This window comes from Vicia villosa, unplaced genomic scaffold, assembly GCF_029867415.1.
Source record: "Vicia villosa cultivar HV-30 ecotype Madison, WI unplaced genomic scaffold, Vvil1.0 ctg.000561F_1_1, whole genome shotgun sequence".
In the NCBI taxonomy this organism is placed as follows: domain Eukaryota; kingdom Viridiplantae; phylum Streptophyta; class Magnoliopsida; order Fabales; family Fabaceae; genus Vicia; species Vicia villosa.
Window position 1 is genome coordinate 397,107 of NW_026705256.1, and position 19,015 is coordinate 416,121.

General features: G+C 34.2%; 1 protein-coding gene across 2 annotated transcripts; it reads left to right on the top strand.

Annotated features, from left to right (window-relative positions):
• The first annotated feature begins 1,772 nt into the window (after nt 1-1,772).
• LOC131629363 (flowering locus K homology domain-like) lies at nt 1,773-6,447 on the top strand. Of its 2 annotated transcripts, XM_058900151.1 has the most exons (8): nt 1,773-2,247; nt 2,331-2,432; nt 3,444-3,665; nt 4,349-4,407; nt 4,511-4,602; nt 4,715-4,827; nt 5,068-5,130; nt 6,178-6,447. In XM_058900151.1, the coding sequence occupies exons 1-8, from the start codon at nt 1,822-1,824 to the stop codon at nt 6,244-6,246; spliced, it is 1,146 nt and encodes a 381-aa protein (XP_058756134.1). In that variant the 5' UTR covers nt 1,773-1,821; the 3' UTR covers nt 6,247-6,447. The 2 variants fall into 2 exon arrangements, 1 of the variants encoding a protein (XP_058756134.1); XR_009292037.1 differs by lacking the exon at nt 6,178-6,447 and having other exon boundaries at nt 4,698-4,827.
• The last annotated feature ends 12,568 nt before the right edge of the window (nt 6,448-19,015 follow it).

Sequence of the window (19,015 nt, forward strand, 5' to 3'; positions counted from 1 at the left end):
TAGCATATGAAGGGCTTAATTTGCACATGATGGATGTTGTAACAACTTATCTGTATGGTTCACTTGATAGTGAAAATTACATGAAACTCCCTGATGGGTTTAATATACCAGATGCACACAACTCCGAATCTCGAGAAAGTTACTCCATAAGATTGAATAAGTCTCTCTATGTGCTGAAATAATCTGAACGGATGTGATGTAATCGTCTCAGTGAATTTTTGCTTAGAGAAGGATATACAAATAACTCTATTTGTCCTTGTATTTTTATAAAAAGATCAGGAAAGGGATTTTCAGTAATAGCGGTCTACGTGGATGACATAAATATTACCGGAACTCTTAAAGAGCTCCCAAAAGCTATGAATTGTTTAATGAAAGAGTTTGAGATGAAGGACCTAAGAAAGACAAAAGTATATCTAGGTTTGCAAATTGAACATTTGAATAAAGGAATATTTGTATATCAAGAAGGCTATATAAAAAAAATGTTAAAACGTTTCTATATGGACAAATGTCACCCCTTGTCTACTCCAATGTTTGTTAGATCATTAGATGTGGAGAAAAATCCCTTTAGACCTCGAGAAAAGGATGAAAAATTGCTTGGTCCTGAAGTACCATATCTCATTGCAATTGAAGCACTAATGTACCTTGCTAATTATACACGTCATGATATATCATTTGCTGTAAATCTATTAGCAAGATACATTTCTTCACTTACACGAAGACATTGGAACGGAGTCAAACATATACTTCGTTACCTTAGAGGTACAATAAACATGTGTTTGTTTTATACAAAAGTATTCAAATTCGAATTAACAGGTTATATAGATGTAGGTTACTTGTTAGATCCTCATAATGGTAGATCACAAACAGGTTATTTGTTTACATGTGGATGTGCAACTATTTCATGAAGATCAGTGAAACAAACCATAACAACAACATCATCTAATCATGCAGAACTTTTAGCATTGCATGAGGCAAGTCGAGAATGCGTTTGGTTGAGATCTTTAATTCAACACATCCAAAATACTTGTGGTTTATCTTTTGAAAAATTAAATACAACGACCATATACGAAGATAATACTGCATGCATCGCTCAATTGAAAGATGGTTATATTAAAGGAGACCAGAGAAAACACATTTCCTCAAAGTTTTTTTTACTCATGATCTTCAAAAGAATGGTGATATAAGCATCCAACAAATTTGTTCATGTGATAACCTTGTAGACATTTTCACAAAGTCACTCCCAAGTAGAATTTTTAATCTAACTAGTACAAAAGATTATACATTTTTTCCTTCACTAGATTTTTTTTCACTGAGTTTTTTCTAGTAAGATTTTAACGACGCACATCCTCAATGGACATCCAAGGGGGAGTGTTATGAATATTTATAATAGTTGATGTCCATCGTTCTTCTTGTTTTTCATCTTCCTATTCCCCTTTAATAGACATGATTTTTCATCTCACTTGAGTTCTATAAATAAGACCCACATTACAATGTAAAAGATACCTTTTAAAGATTAAAATACAACTTTATCTCTTATCTTACTCTCTTTGATTTCTATATAGTTTTATAATAAATCCTATATATAAAATGCTAGACAATAAAGTAAATGCACATTCATATCAAAATGAGTTCATTAAGATGAAAAACACAAGATATTATTAATAATCCATTATTCACAATTGAGTAAATTTGGCTTATTAAATCAAACAAAAAAAATACAACTAGAAGAGGACATGTTGGTAATTGGGCACCAATAAAACCCTATATTTCATTTCATTCAGTTGGAACATCACTCGTACTTTCTCCAAAACAAAACCAGCAATGTCTCAACAAGGTCAAATTCCGATAAACACCATGGTTCCTCAGCCGAATCAAATCCCACCATTCCCTCCACAGCATCCCATGCACATACCCAACATGCACATGCCCAACATGCGCATGCCTATGCCGATGCACATACCCATGCATATGCAAATGCCATATCACATGCCACTCCGGGTCCCTTACTCCACTCAAGACGCCGCAGGATACCCCGCACATGGGAAGCGCCGCCGAGAGGAAGAAGATCCGGGTGTCTCCGTCTCCGCAGAGCTATCGGCGGCCAAACGCGTGAAGGGTCAGGATGTGATATTCAGGATCGTCGTGCCGTCTCGGCAGATCGGTAAGGTTATCGGAAAAGAAGGTTGCCGGATACAGAAGATTCGGGAAGAGACCAAAGCTAACATCAAAATTGCTGACGCTATTGCTGTAAGGTTTTTTTTTTTGGTGGAATTTGCTAGGGTAAAAGTTAGGGTTTGCTGAATCCAATCTATTGTTTTCCTTTTTGGCAGATTTATGAAGAGCGTGTTATCATTATTAGTTCTAAAGACAATGATGAAATGGTTACTTGTGCAGAAAAAGCTTTAGAGCAGATAGCCAAATTAATTTTAAAGGTATGATAGATATGATGTACTGAAATCAATTATCAAGTCAGTTAGTTTTTATTTTTTATTTTGAATTATTGTGTAATATTTTTTTAGTTTAATGTTAAATCTAATATTTTTTTGGGGTACTTTTATGTGTAAAATTTGAATGCATATAATTTGTATGAATATTTTCCTATAGCTACAAGTCTATCCCAAGGGCTATCTTTGAGTCTTTATCTTTTTTATCTTGATTTAAGACATGCTTGCTGAACAAATCGAAGAGTATTTGTCAAAGAGCTTGTTTTTGTATACGATGTTATCGTAGTTGGAGAGAGTCCAGAGGTAATTAGAAGCAAACCGTACGGTAAGTCTTATGGTGTAAGTATATATAATTTAATAAACGACAAGGATATAAACAGAGATGTCAAGTCAACAATATAATCCAAACCTGAAATTTGGTGGTAAAGATTCTACAACAAAAAAAGTTTAGTATTGCAGTGATGAGAATGTTAAGACAAGGCGTGATAAAAATGTAACTACCGGAGGAAAATCTACTGTAGACTTTAGGTGGTTTGTATTGTATGGAGTAGAGCCATAGAAGAATTGGTAAGGTGGACATGCCAGATTTAGCCGATTGCACCTGGTGGAAAAGGTTTTGGTAGTTTTTGATAGTTATTGTTTGTAATACGTTGTCATGCCTGTTGTATGCTATTATTCTTGTAAATTGTGGTACCCCTGTATAGTCTTTTGTTGGATACCATACATGTCACTGTATCCATGCATCACATAATAAAAAATGTTTTTATGCTCAATCATTTAATATATTAGTTATAAACCTGATTAGAGGTTTTGAGCTACTAACCATTCTCTTATAATTCTGTTAGCGGTATGGGGACTTCTGATTTTTCGCAGACCGCTTATCCTCTATTTTAAGAGATATCAGTGCATATAGTTATTAATCATGCTGTCATGTTAGGTGTAACCTGTGTTTATTGCTGCTATTGAGATGGATTGATAAAATTATGCTCTTTGTAACAGGAAGATGGTAGCAGTCTTGATACGTCAAGGGTTAATGCCGGGCACGTGGCTGCCAATACAATAAGACTTTTGATTGCTGGGTCCCAGGCAGGTGGATTGATTGGGATGTCGGGTCAAAACATTGAGAAGTTACGGAACTCTTCTGGTGCCATGATTTCTGTACTTGCACCTAGTCAGTTGCCTTTGTGTGCTTCTGCACATGAATCTGATCGAGTAGTACAGGTGGGATGTCTAATGCCATGCTCAATTTTTTTTCTATGAAGCATATTTGGTATTTTCTGAAACGACTTTGTAACTCCCTTTCACCATAATGTTTTGACTTCATTATTTTAACCAAGATGACAATATACTTAGTTTGTTTTATTGATTTTAACCTAGATGATAAGATACTTAGTTTGTTGTATCGAATTTTTATGTACTATGGTGTATTAATAATATTAATAGTTAAACATACAAGATAAACCACCAAAATAACAATAAGACTTTTACAGTTTCGGTGAACTAATGCTTGCATCAAAGTGTTGAATGACACGCACCTTTCTACATATTAGGCATTAGTGTTTCTCTGTACAAATCACGCGATACAATCTTTTAAAGGCGTGATCATTCTCTATAATTTTTTGAAGTTCCATTCGGGTCAATTGAATTTTAATTTTCAATGCTATTTATGAAACTAATCATACCATTCTGCTATATATTCTGAAGACTATTGGCCTCCTTTCTTCAGAAGCTGCTAAAATTACTAAATTTTATATTTTTTGTTGGTAAATCCTCTGATCGGTAAAGTTTGCACTTAATATACTATGTAAACCATGCAAGTATTATGGGAGATGATTTGGTGATTTAAATAAAATATTTGTTTTATGCTCTGCTCTTCTGTTCTTGACCATTCTTGTTGAATTTAGTTATCAGGAGATGTTTCCACAGTAATGAAGGCATTGGAGGAGATAGGTATCCAATTAAGGTCTGTTAGTGAACTTCTGTATAAAATCTAAACCTTGTTCAAACCTCTATTCGAAATTTAGTCCATTTTGTCTCATGTATTTATCAACTCAAATTTTGTTTAGGGAAAACCCCCCAAGACAAGTGATTTCAATCAGCCCAACATACAATTACGCTGCAGTTCGACCATCCCAGCCATATCTTGACCCAAATTCAGGTTATTTAATGTTTTCTATATCAGAACAGCTTTTAGCTGCCATTTAGCAGTTATATCAGGTTTTGAATATTGTCTTACAACCACTTCATCTCTAGGACAACCAATCTTGCAGTTGATTATGTTACATTCGAGATGCTGATTTCGGAAACAATGGTTGGTGGGTTGATTGGCAGAAGCGGCTCAAACATATCAAGAATCAGAAATGAGTCTGGAGCAATGATCAAGGTTAGATTTCTAATTACTTCATTTTAACAGCATATATCACATCTTATCTTTTCCAGCTCTTGGTGAATTGATAAATCGACTTAAAATTTGTTGTTGACATCATTACATTTTTATAGGATGAAGAGTTTGTTAATTCCCTTATTTATCATGTACAATAAATTGTTATTAATTTTTTCTTTGCAATTGTACAAGACTGTTTTTAGCTGATTTATCTATTCACCCATTGGAAAAATGCTGCAGGTTTATGGTGGAAAAGGTGAACAGAAGCATAGGCAGATTCAATTTGGTGGCAGTGCCCAACAGGTAATCTTGTTTGTTATCATTATTGATTTTTACCCTTTTGCTATTTCGGAAAAAAGAGAGGCACTTTTCAGCTCAGATTAAAATGCTAATTTGATTTAATTTTCTAATTGTTTATTGGTGTTTTTAGTAAACGAATACGACCTTTAGTTCACTTGTAGGATCAAACTCGAAAATCCTAATGGCCACTTTATATAAAATGTTCTAGAATATGTGCTTGTGCTGCAAGGATTTATAATATAAACACCCAAAAAATAAAGTAAAAGTGCTTAAAAGGACAAAGCAAGTAAAGAAGTAAATAATAATAAAGCAATTGAAACGCTTGAATCAAAATGGAACATAGATTCATACATTTCTCACAATTGTTATCTCAGTGAATAGGATTTATGAGTTCTAGGGGTGAGAATAGGTTGGACCGAGCTAGATTTTGTCAATCTTGAGCCTGACTTGCTAAAAAATCCAAAGCCTAAGCCTGACCTGTAGCCTATCATAGGCTTGTTTTTAGGTCTGAGCCTAGTCTTTTCGAATGTTTGATTGACCTATTAGCCTAAATAGACTTATAAAAAAGTCCGAGTCTTTTCTATTTAAAAAAAAGTCTGACATGAGCCTATGTAGGCTAGGCCGTAGGCCCCTAATAGTTGACCCTGACCTATTCCCACCCCTAATGAGTTCTAAAGAGAGCAAAATGAATTGCGAACCCCTGACTCAGTAGAAATTCGCTTATATACTAGGTATATTATCAACTGTCAGCAACAACTAACTCTTAAAAATCCAACACGTATACTGCTACATGGGTTTTGGTCTTTAAAATCCGACACGTATATGCTTATATACTAGGTACATTATCGAATTTGTGTCATGTCGAAAGTATGACTTGGTTATCTACACATTTTTATACATTCGTATCAAAATGCTACACTAAAATCTCAGGCTAGCACTAATCATGGACACAAATTTATGTTGTGCTCTTGTTACTATTATTTGTTGGTTTTCTTCGGTTGAATATCTATTCGTACCTTTTTTTTTTTGAAACTTGAAATTTTGAAACAGGTAGCCTTGGCAAAACAGAGAGTTGATGAATATATATACTCTCAGTTGATACAACAATCTGATACCTAATAATCAGCGTAAGTATTTGAGAATTTGGTAAATTGAAACTGTAAATTTTGTAGTCAACAAGAAACATTGTTGTAATAAGTCAATAACAAAGGTTCTTCAATTTATGTAGAAGCTTATGATCTCAATTTTAGAGGTGACATCTTTCGTAGTGTAGTGTAAACATGTAAGAACAGAAGATTAAAATTTAATTGTTATTTTAAATGATTTGCTACATGATTAGTTTGAGATTTAATTAATTTGAAATGAAATATTCTTGTCTTAACATTTTTGTGTGACTCCACCCAAGTAGGGGTCTTCAAAATCAAATCGGCCAAATAGAAAACCGCAAAATCGAACAAAATCAAATCGAAATTGTAAAAAATCGCATTTGGTTTGGATGTGTTTGAACCATTTTTTAACAAACTGCGCGATTTGGTTTGGTTTGATTTTCGGTTTGTATTTTACAAACTGAACCAAACCGCATTATCTTACAATCCCCAAACTTCAATAACTTATATCCAACTCAAATTCAAACCTGTTATGCCTTAGCCTTACGATTACGAATGATTTTCTCTTCCTCACGCTTAAGGTTTTTTAAGTCTTCTCAAATCTCTCTTAGCGGTATTGTTTCTTTTTCTCATCTTTTCCAAGTACATATCACTTCTTTTTTTTTAGTATTTTATCTCTTAAATTTTTTCTTTTTCAACTTATTATTTTTATTTTACTATTTTCTCTTCCAATTACAGTTCTAATATTCTCCTTATTTAATCTCTCATCTCTTCTGCTCTTTCTTTTTCATCTTCTATAATCTTTCATCTCCTCTTTTTTTTATTTCATTACAATGTTTATGATATTGTTTTATGACTATTCTATGTTTTTTATTTCACTTTTATCTAATATTATTTTTGTATATTAAATAGAAAGCTGTTATCAAATATGATGAATTTTGTTGTTATTTGATAATACATAAATGACTAAATACAAAGTTATGTTGTCATCTATGTGTATGTATGACTTAATAAATTTTTGTAAAAAAGGCGAACCAACTCAAACCGTATTAGTTTGATTTGGTTTGATTTTATTTGTAAAAATCAACCGAACCAAATCGAACTGCACACTTTTTTCTCTTACGTTTTGGATGTTTTTTTATGTAAAAGCCGCAGCGCGAATACCTCATAAAGTAAAGTGTTAGCGATGTTAAGCTTATAATCTTTCCATTGATTTTGAAATTTGAAGGATGAAAGTTGAAGAGTTAGAAGAATAAGATGAAGATTTGTTCATAAGTTGCTTTTTTTGGGGGGTGGGGGGTTGTGGTGAATAGGTACTCTAGGGTATTTATTTGGAAAAGAATTGGAATACAAGAAGTTCTTGTGCAGCACATGTATTTTGTAGTTTTAGAGCCTGTTTGGATTGGCTTTTCAGCCACCAAACGCACGTCTACGATGCTTCCAGCTGTGATTTAGAGAAACTACAAAACGTAGTTTTTGAGTAAACGTGGATTTTCATTGTGATTCTCTGAAACGCACCGCCAAACCAAACATATCATTATTCTTATAAAAGCTTCACCGACATTGTGACTTGTTTCTCCATCAATTAAGTAGGGAATTTCTTAATGCACCGTATATATTATTCTCTCTGTTCTAAAATAAGTGTCATATTTGATAAAATTATTTATTTAAAAATAAGTATCATTTTTAATTTTTAATGCAATTTTAATTTTTCAATTCTACTCTCTAATTAATACTATTAATTTATTATTCTCTCACTCTGTTTTTATGATTATTCGAATCAATAAAAAATAAAGATAATTTGGTACAAATACTATTCTCTCTCTTTCAAATACCACAATTCATTATTTTTATGAAAAACTTCATTTTTTCTTTTCGCAAACAATACCCTTCTTCATTAAAAGATGGGGAATTGTTTAGTGAATACTTTGAAGTCATTTTCCCCTGGGACAATTGGTCTTTAACATGACTTAAGCTCTGATGCCACTTGTTAGACAAGTGAATCCAAACACAAGAGGGGGGGAGGGGGATTGTCGTATTTAAAATTTGCAATTAATCTAGAGTGTTTATTACTTAAGAAGTAAGTTATGCTAGTACTCTCAAGATCAGAAAGAAAAGAATCAGAAAAATAAAAAAGTAATGTAAATGACATGAATTTAAAATATAAGGTGAGAGAGATGGAATCAGAGAATTATCCAAGTTCGGCAGAACATTGACCTAGTCCTGTTCCCAATATATCTTTCTCAAATTTGACTATAATATTGAGCTTTCTACAGGTTATGCCCATAAACCATTGATACACGTGAATCGAAATATTTTACTACCTTATCCCCCAACCAAAAGAGATATTTTCCATGAGCTAAGCTCATGATCTAATTAGAGATTTTACAGACTGATCTGAATAACCAAACATAACTTTTCCAGGATGAGTTCTATAACCCAACAAAGATTTTGCAAATGGTTGATCTCATGAATTAAACTCAATTCTTTAAGAGTATCACACTCTTGAAAATAACAACAGTGACACGACCCTAGTACAACTCTTTCCTTAGAAGCAATTTTCACTCACAAGACACTAAGTCAACTGTGTGAAAAGAAAATATTTAGAGAGAGAAAAGAGAGATAAATTGTGAAGAGTTAGGAAAATCTCAACTTTTGGTGTAAAATAAAGTGAGGAGAAGTCTCCTTTATAAAGTAAAAAATTTGGATCAAAATGGAAACAATCCATGGACCTTTTAAATGACCAAATGATTAGGTACTTGCAATAATCGATTATTTGAGTCCAAAAAGGAAAGTTTTGAGATAGAGCAGTTACCAAATAGTAATAGATTGTCATAATCAATTATATAATCGATTATAATCCATCTAATCGTTTAAGCTATGAATCTAATTGATTGGAAATTTTAAATTATTCTGCTAATCAAGCTGACAGTCTCCTAATTAATTGGTTAGGCCTTAAAAACATTTTTAGGTGTTTTGTGAGGTAACAATAGGCTTAAAAAAAAGTTTTAAGTGTGTGTGTGATTTTGATTAGTATATTATGATTTACTCTCCTACTTTCACGAGGCTCTAGTCATTTAGACATAGGGGTGGCAAACGGGCATGTCCGCCCCGTTTAAGCCCCCCGACCAAAGCCCGCAAAAAATGGGGCGGGGCGGAGCCGTCATAGTTAAGTTTACGAGGCTAAAACCTTACCCCGTCCCGCACAAAAGTGCGGGCTGGGCGGGGAATACCCGCAGACACTTCAACTTTTAGGCCTAAAAAAGTAAAAAAACTATGTGAATTCACATGCCCTCAAAAGCCCGCAAAAAAATGGGACGGGCCCGCCCCACACTAAAGTGTGGGCAAAACGGGCATGCCCAACGGACTAGGCCCGTTTTACCACCTTTATTTAGACATACACGATTACACGAGCTTTTACACTTCTTCTCTTTCACAACTCTGGAGCTTTCAAGTTCCTTTTTCAGATATGCTGATCTTATAAGCATTTCACTAGAACCTTGAATCTTCTATAGGATGAGACTTGAAATATCTTCAAGTTAATCACCATCATGAGAGAGTTGTAAAGATGTCACCACGGGCTTTAATATCCATCAACGTCGGCGCCATTAAAACACTAGGAAGGTTGTCAGCAAGATCATTAGCTTCATACTTGAAATCACATAGTTCCATAAATTATTGAACTTCTTTAATTGAGGTCTGGCTCCTCATGTTCATTATAACTTTGACACTTGTTCTAGTTAAATTCACTTACTCATTCTATTAACATAAATCCTAAAACTTCCCCTATTTACACTCCAAAAAAACAATTGGCTAGGTTGAGGCGCATGTTATATCTCCTAACTCACTCCATAATATCTTTAAAATCGTCACAGTGGTTCTTGTCTTCAGAAGTTTTGACCACCATGTCATCAATGTACACTTCTAAATTACGACTAATTTGGTATGCAAAGACGATGCTCATCTGCCTTTGGTAGGTGACTTCGGCGTTTTTGAGACCAAACGACATTACTTCATAGTAATAGTTGCAGTTATTCATCATGAATGTCGTTTTGCATGCATCGCTAAAATTCATCTTGATCTGGTTGTACCCCAAACTCACATCCATGAAAATAAGTATTTTCTAACTTGTGGACCCTTCAATCAACTTGTCTATGTTTGGTAATGAGAGTTTAAAATCCATTATTTGGGATTTTTATCTGACTCATTGCTGAGTCAATGAAGCCTAGTTACTAAATACCAAGCCGACCTCGTGGCCAGGAGAGGTCGCCCCTTCTCTCACACTAATAGGCTTAACTGATCCCACTGAAGGTCGATTTAAGCTCACCCTTCCCTTTTTGAGTGTTCTCTAAAATTCCGGTGAGCTTTATGTCTAGAGGGTCGAAGTTGACTGACATTGAGTGGACTTATGTTATTATAGATATATTGTACACAATTCCTTAAATATGAGTTGTGTCAGGACAAATTATTTTAAATAAGAAACTTTGACAGTATATAAAATTGAAGTTGAGTGACTTGAATGAACTTATGTTATTATAGACATGTCGATACACAATTCGCCAACTACAAACTGTGTCGGAACGAATTACTCTAAATAAGAAACCTTGACGATACATATTCTTCCAAACACAAAACGTGTAAAAATGAGTGCTTAAGTGAGAAATCTTCAAGATACAACCTTAGTTTACAACATTACTGGAGTTCCAACATTAAAAACAAGACATTAAATATCAATTGAATTTCCAACCTTAATTTATAACATTACCGGAATTTAACCGTTGTATATCTTGATAGTGACAATACTATTTAATTAATTTTTCACGTATAAAAAAATGAATTGAAATTTTGAATATTTCACCATCTCTAAACCCATCTAAACCCAGAATAATTGCTTTCACATTGACATTTAACATAATAAGAAATGTATTTCTTGTGTCAACCACACATCCAAGCTTGCCAAGATAACCATTCAAACAAGCAAAATACGTTTTGATTGTTGAAACATTAATGTGATAGAGATAGCTCAACACCATATACATGCCAACAAAAGACCCACATATAATTTTAAAATAAAATGGAAATTAAAAAACAACCATTCCCCTCACATTAAATGATGTTTAGTTATGGATATTTATTTTTCAAATTATTGAGTATACAATACACTAAAGATAAAATGTGTTTCATCACCTTAAATATTTTTATCAATATTTAAACAATATTTTGAAAGACAAATAATACAAGATTTACAAGGAATATTTTTTATCACATGAAAAAAAATTCATATTGTGAAATTTAATGTGATTTTATTTTCTATTTGAATACATTTATTGTGAATGACTCTACTACTTTTCAAGGAATAGGTTAGGTAGATGAATTAATTGTACAAGTTTTTCGTGGAATGCGGGAGTCGATTTTGTTTTGTTTTGTTTGGTCCAACATTAAATCATTGTGTGAAATCTTCACACACACCTTAACTTGTCAATCCCCACAATACGCCACAATCTAGCACTTAGTTGTGCCTCTCATAGGTTCCCCATCACTATCATTAAAATGTATATTTCAAACTTTAGGTTTGATTTACCAAAAAATGTGAGTTAAAAAAAAAATCCTTTAGGTGTGGAACTTTTTTATTTACTAAATTTTTGGATGAATATATGTCTTATTGCAATAGTTAGTTTTATACGCCATCCATAATAAAATATCAAAAAAATAAAGGAAAGTGGTCAAATATTATCATAATTTATAACAAATAGGGTCTACCGCAGAATAAATAAGGTTAAATTTACAAATGAATATTATAATTTTTAAATTAGACATCGAGAAATTTTCGAATACAACAAATTTAGATTGTTGAAAGTGAAGATATAAATAATCTTAACTCAACAAACGAGTGAAGAATCATTGAAGGGTGAAACATTGATATCTACACGCCTAACACAAGTAAAGAAAATCGAAATGGTGGATAAGGCCAAATGTAATATTAGCTTGTATCTCAAAAATAAAGTTCAAAGGGAAGTCATAAAAAAAAGATTGTGACTTGGATGTGAGCCAAATTTAAAATATTGTATATGATTAAGTCTTTGATTCACTGATTTTGCAAGAAGAAGAAGAAACAAAAAAGGAGAATATTAATAATAATAAGGTATACACCAGGTTATAACTCTTTTGTAGTTTTTTACCATCTTTTCATTCTTTTACCTCTTTTATAATATTGCAAAACCCAAGGTATCACAACACTCTTCTAGAAGGAAGGTTGCTATTTCAAATTCTAAGTACTTACTAGAATTGGATGAAAAATGTAGTAATACATACTCAAAGTGAGAATGGATGAAAGGTTAAAGACGACCACCATGAGCATGTTTCTGGTTCGATGGTGACTGACAATTCTTAGGTGGTTAGAGAGGGTAGTTGCAAAAAGGTTAACATTTTTAAACTCAAGTCAGTATGAGATTAAGGTGAAACTTTGTTAGTATGAGTTAAATTGTATTTTGTTATGAAACAAAGTAAAACTTGTATAGGAGTGGCGGTGACAACCATCTTTGATTTGTTGGGCGTGCGTGGGTAGCTATAGGATACAAATCAATGGTTCTTATGGAAAGAGAGGCATGCTTTTGTACTTCTTCCATGGATGTAAGTCCACTTGCACGTTAGTGACAGGCGCAATTTGATTCAATTATGCCTATGAATTTAACCAATCTTTATGGGATGTTGGACAACGTAGAGCAGTTTCTCTCAAATTCTTGTCATCAATCATGAAGCGGAGATTATTATCATCAACTCAGGCCGACCCAAAAGTTTGAACAATGGTAATATTATGCGTTGAGTGATATTGCCTAATTAGAAGGCACTTTTTGGTGGCTATGTTTAGTGGGAGTAGTTGGCATAGGGAACATATATATTAAATGCACTTCATGTAGGAGAAAAATTGTTTTAGCAATGGCTTCCATGTGCCTTGCACGCGTAGCGGAATAAGGTGAGGCGCTTATGAACACTCAAGTATACTTAACTGCCTTTACTAATTTGATCATCCAAATGAGCTATTAGATGTAAGTTTTGATTTTCTAGTGGATCATGATGGTTGAACTTGGCACTTGTTATGCCTTTAAAGTGGGAACTTGAAATTCATTATCACTTTTGCATTCTTCTTTACTTCAAGGTGTTTTGAGAGGGAGCTTCATTTTCCTTTTTTTACTGTTGAAAGTTCTTGAATTTGAATTACTTTGTTTGAACAACCTGCGTTTTCATCCGATTTCTTCAAACAACCTGCATTAAAACCCAATGTATTTTCTTTTTATTTGTTTATTTTTTAGTTTTCATTTGAGTTTGCTCATGTAGAACCCAATAAACCCAAATGTACGAGTCTCCTTAGTAGAACTTAGTTACGTTGATTCTAGTAATGAACCAATAATAGCCAATCCTAGTGATAGGGAGCTTTATCCCACTTATACATATTTAAATCAGGTTGGGTATGATTTGGTTTGAGGAAAGTCAAGATGATTAACCCTATTGTTTTTAAAATCTCATGGATGAATGTGAGGCATAAAAGGTTGCTAGGGGTTTAAAATGACATTTCATGTGTAACTGTAGTGTTGAATAAGTGAAATGGTGGTTTTGTGACTACACATTCCTATTAGATATTTTGCATGATGTCAAAACTAGGATATTTTAGCATTTGTGTAAATTGGATGATATCATATGAGTCTTAATATTCATTTTAGTGATAGAGAATTTAGAATGCATTTAGAAAAGGTTTTATGCATAAAAAAATAATGTTTTATGTGAAAAACAAGTTTATGTGTCGATACATACGTGCTATGAGTCAACACATGTGGATCATTATTAAAGCCTCTAGGCTCGGTTTGCATGTGTCAACACATATTGTAGTTTTTGTATGCATGTGTCGACACATAGAAGAAAATTTTCTTCTATGAGCCGACACGTACGACTTATGAGTCGACACATGTACTTGCTTTTTAAAGTCCGTAGCTTATGTTTGCATGAGTTGGCTCATAAGGCTCTTCAGGTTGATACGTGACATAAAATTTACTATTATGAGTTGACTCATGACATACATGTGTCGGCACATGTGTCAAAATGACTCAGCACATGACTTATATGTGTCAACACATGTGTGAATTTTTTTGAAATTTTGCATTCTTTTTTAAACCTCTATTTTTTTCTTTTGCCTCCAACTTGCACACATATAAATACCTCATACATGCATCATTTCAATTTGATGAAACCATAAACATACAAAGATTGCTTTTCATCTTCAACCTCACATCTATACTTACACACAAACAAATTACACATAATCATTTTTTGTTTGGGTGCCATCTAGGTTAGTTTGATATCATCCAATTTAGGTTTTTAAATTGTAAATAGGGTTGAAAATATTTGGGGTTTAATTGGGATAATGAAAACTAAAGGCCGCTCTTCATCTTCAACCTCACATCGATTGCACAATTACCGAATTCAACAATTTGCTATTGAAAGTAAGTGAGAGAGGACACAAGGATTTTTTTAAGCAGTTTACTAGTCGTCCTCGCTATGATTATGTCTGCCCTCAATTCCAAAGGAATTGAGATAATCAATATTACTTTTCAAAATCTGTTTACAAGAGAAATGTAGCAATCCAACTGTAATACGGTGAACTGACTTTATCGAAATGTCGCGGTTAAGCATGAGTCGCCACCGACTTTTATTTTATCCAAATTTAGGAAAGGCAAAAAGAACAGGAAAGATCTTTGAAAGATTTTGAGTTCGGGGGTAGGTTATACAAAGGGAAGGTGTAAGGCACCCTTTGCATCCATGGTTATCCATGGGCTCTTAATTGCTTAGCTCACTTGTTTGAATGTTTGAAAAGTTTGAAGTGTCGTGTGTGAATAGTAAAATATTTCGTTAAGGACTTTAGCTTGTAAATAAGCGTAGCCTTGTTTTGAAATTGTTTTAAAATAGGAGGTGTGAAAAGCATTTGATTTTGAATATGAGCAAGCAATTAATAGTTACCTACCCTACGTTGTCTTTCTTGTTCTTTAAGTCTTTCGGGCGAAAGGATCTATCCATACCATGAGAGGGCAGGAAGTCTTTCAATTGGATGTGCGGGTCATCGAGGGTCATCGAGAAAAAGTATCGTTCGCCATAAGACTGTCCTCACCATGAAGAGGCAAGTAGTCTTTAGGGAAGGATATAATAGTCATTTAGGCAACAGTAGGGATACCTTAGCAATCGAAGGGACTATCACCATTTAATCGAGGGACGAGATCATATTTATCGTAGGCAACTCGAAAGGGACTATGATCTTTTATCGGAGGGACGTGGTGATTTTGAATCGAAGGCAGCAAGCTAAGGTATCCCTATATTCGAAGGGACTTGACTATTTGATCGAGAAGGCAACATAAGAGGTGTTACCTTAGAGGTGGGTGTGTGTAGCAATCATGTGATTGTATTCAGAAATTTATCTTGAATTAGTGAATTACGTTCAATTTAATTATCTTGCCACTCCCTATTTTACTAACCACGCAGCTAAATAACAATTATATTATGCGGACATTAAAAGACAGAAAATAAACCTATAACTATTACAAGGCTTCAGGATTAAGGGGGTACATAACCAGAAATTGGGGGATGCGGAAAGTAAAAGTGCGGGAAATTAAAAGGTCCTAATTACTATTACATCAAAAAAATGAATAAGCGACCTATACATAATTTCTAGAATTTTAACGGCAAAAAAATAAATAAACGGAAAAACTTAAATGGCAGAAAATAAATAAAAGGAAGAACTTAAATGACAAAAAATAAATAAAAGAATTCAAATGGCAGAAGATAAATAAACAAAAGGCATGCGACAATCAAAGGAGTATGAGGTGAGAGGAGAAATTCGCAGTATTGAAGAAATTCAATGTTTAAAACAATTTGTGTTGTTCATGGTGATAAATCTTAAATCTTACAGGTTAACGTCAGGGTGTGAAAACCTAAAACCAATTAATTAGCCTAAAATTAAATTAATACCTAAAAAATATTTATTAGTCTAAAAAGAAAATCAGGGTTTAAAAACCTAATTTAATTAAATTAACCTAAACCTAAAAACTAATTATTATTGATTAAAAATAAATTAGTTACTAATATAAGCCTAAAAATTTTAAATAAGCTTTTATTAAAAAAAAACAAAGGTTTGGTTTTAATTAGAAAAAAAAGGATTTGCAATTTTAAAAGAAAAAAGAATAAAAACTGGTTAGGTAAATAAATATAAAAAAATTTAGAAAACCTGGGTTCTGGATTCAGTGAGGTGCGTTGATGATGGTGCACCATGGACATCATGTTTTTGAACGTTGGATCTGGCGTGGGGTTGAATTTGGCGGCTGTGGTCGAAGGTCTATGGAGATAGCGTGTGAGACGTGCTTCATGGGATTGGTGGTTCACTAACCTGAAAAAAGTTCACTAACCTGAAAAAAGAAATAACGCCACTGGGAATCGAACCTGAGTTTCCAAGGTCCCCAGTGACATCATGTTACCACTCTTGCTGCGCAGCTTCATTCGTTGAGGCTGTGGTCGAAGGTCTATGGAGATAGCGTGTGATGATGGTGCACCATGGACATCATGTTTTTGAACGTTGGATCTGGCGTGGGGTTGAATTTGGCGGCTGTGGTCGAAGGTCTATGGAGATAGCGTGTGAGACGTGCTTCATGGGATTGGTGGTTCACTAACCTGAAAAAAGTTCACTAACCTGAAAAAAGAAATAACGCCACTGGGAATCGAACCTGAGATTCCAGGGTCCCCGGTGACATCATGTTACCACTCTTGCTGCGCAGCTTCATTCGTTGAGGCTGTGGTCGAAGGTCTATGGAGATAGCGTGTGATGATGGTGCACCATGGACATCATGTTTTTGAACGTTGGATCTGGCGTGGGGTTGAATTTGGCGGCTGTGGTCGAAGGTCTATGGAGATAGCGTGTGAGACGTGCTTCATGGGATTGGTGGTTCACTAACCTGAAAAAAGTTCACTAACCTGAAAAAAGAAATAACGCCACTGGGAATCGAACCTGAGTTTCCAGGGTCTCCAGTGACATCATGTTACCACTCTTGCTGCGCAGCTTCATTCGTTAGTAATATAACACAATTAACTCATATAGAAAAGGTGAAAGTTAATGGACTAGTCAACTCGCGGGCCCCATGATGCCACAGGACAACGAATCAGAGTGGAGAGAGGGTGTGTTGGACCGTTGACCCTCCAATGAGGCGTGGGAAGAGACTTAGCAACTTCAGTCCCCCAACCACGTTCAGCCACGCGTGCTCCTTCTTGGTCACCATCTTCTTCACATTCCTGGTCCATTTTTCCTGCGGATTTACCCGCGCCTTCTCCTGTGGATTCAGCTGCGAATAAACCTTCGATTCCTGCAACAAATTAAAACTCCACGAAACAATGTTAGGGAGAACGCACAACTGCCCAGATCGTACAAACAGCACGCCACGAACACGATGGAAGCATCGTTTTGGCTTGAATCACTCTGTAACACGTAAAACGAAAGCTCTTCTTCTTTATGCCTTAGCCATGGCATCTCATGGTTTTGGCGTCATACTTCGTGAACAATGGTTCTATTCTTTCCTAAAACAATTTATAAACTCAAAAGAACCATCAAATCATATTAAAGCATGGTAATTTGCAGGATACGAAAAACACAAATATGTATGAATATGTGAGACTTGGTATACACATTGTAGGTGTCATGGATGCTTAGTAATCACTCATACCTGTTCTATGTTACCTTAGAAAGGGGATTGAATGAGTATGAGGCTTTGCAAGTGGCTGCAACGATGACTCCTAGTTCCACCTCTTTCTTTGATTTTTTGTGTCTTTGAAAACCCTAGTTCTTTGGCCTCCAAATCGTCCCCTTTGTTTCTGAATAAGTTAGGTATATATAGAGGGAGAGACTAGGTCAATTGTTTTGGAAAGAATTTGTGTGATTGATGACTTGAGAATATTGGAAAAAAATTTGATTTATTTTGTATGAAACCTTTCTATTTTCATTCAATCAATTTCTTCCCAATCAAATATTTAATTGAGTCCTAAGAATAATATTTGAATGAAAAGATTGGATCATATATCAATTTGATCCTTATTTTATTTTTCTTGATTTAAATTGAGTAAAAATCAAAAATAAATAAAATAAAAATTCAAAACCATGCTTGAACGAAATTCCCTGGCCCTCAAGGTATTTCTTGGGCCCTTATGTGATCCAAAACAAAGCCCCATAATTTATTTTGCTATTTTTGATATTTTACCCAATTTATTTTGCATTTAAATGAATAAAATTCAAATAAATATATGTAAAAATGCCAAAAATATGGGAATTGTTTTATAGGTCCTTATTTGGGTCATATATGTGTTTGAAGTCCAAAACTTGAGCCCATTAGTTCAAAAACACAAAATTATTCAATTATGGTTTCATGCACTTCTTGAAATTTGACCAACTTCTGAGCCTCATATCTCCTTCAATTTTTGTGGCATGAACATGTTATAGGACTTTTTAGAAAGCTTAAAGAGTCCTCTAAAATCTCCTTTTGGTTTCATCTTAATTGAGTCTACCATGTTCAAGTTATGAGCTTTGAGAAAAAATGCCTTTTGACGATCTTTTAGAAGGACCTGTAATGTATTAGCTCATATCTCTCAAATGAAGCATCTTTGGACTTGGCTTGTGAGAGACAAAGTTGTAGAGAATTCAATTTCCTTCAAACTGAGCTTTGGATGGAAAATTTCTGATGTTCCATGTGAAAGTTATGGCC

What these genes read in the sequence shown, in the direction of transcription:
- LOC131629363 (XM_058900151.1), top strand. Translation starts at nt 1,822, where the DNA reads ATGTCTCAACAAGGTCAAATTCCGATAAACACCATGGTTCCTCAGCCG. An exon ending in ATATCTTGACCCAAATTCAG is followed by an intron (nt 4,603 to 4,714) that starts GTTATTTAATGT and finishes CCAATCTTGCAG; the next exon opens with TTGATTATGTTACATTCGAG. An exon ending in TTGGTGGCAGTGCCCAACAG is followed by an intron (nt 5,131 to 6,177) that starts GTAATCTTGTTT and finishes ATTTTGAAACAG; the next exon opens with GTAGCCTTGGCAAAACAGAG.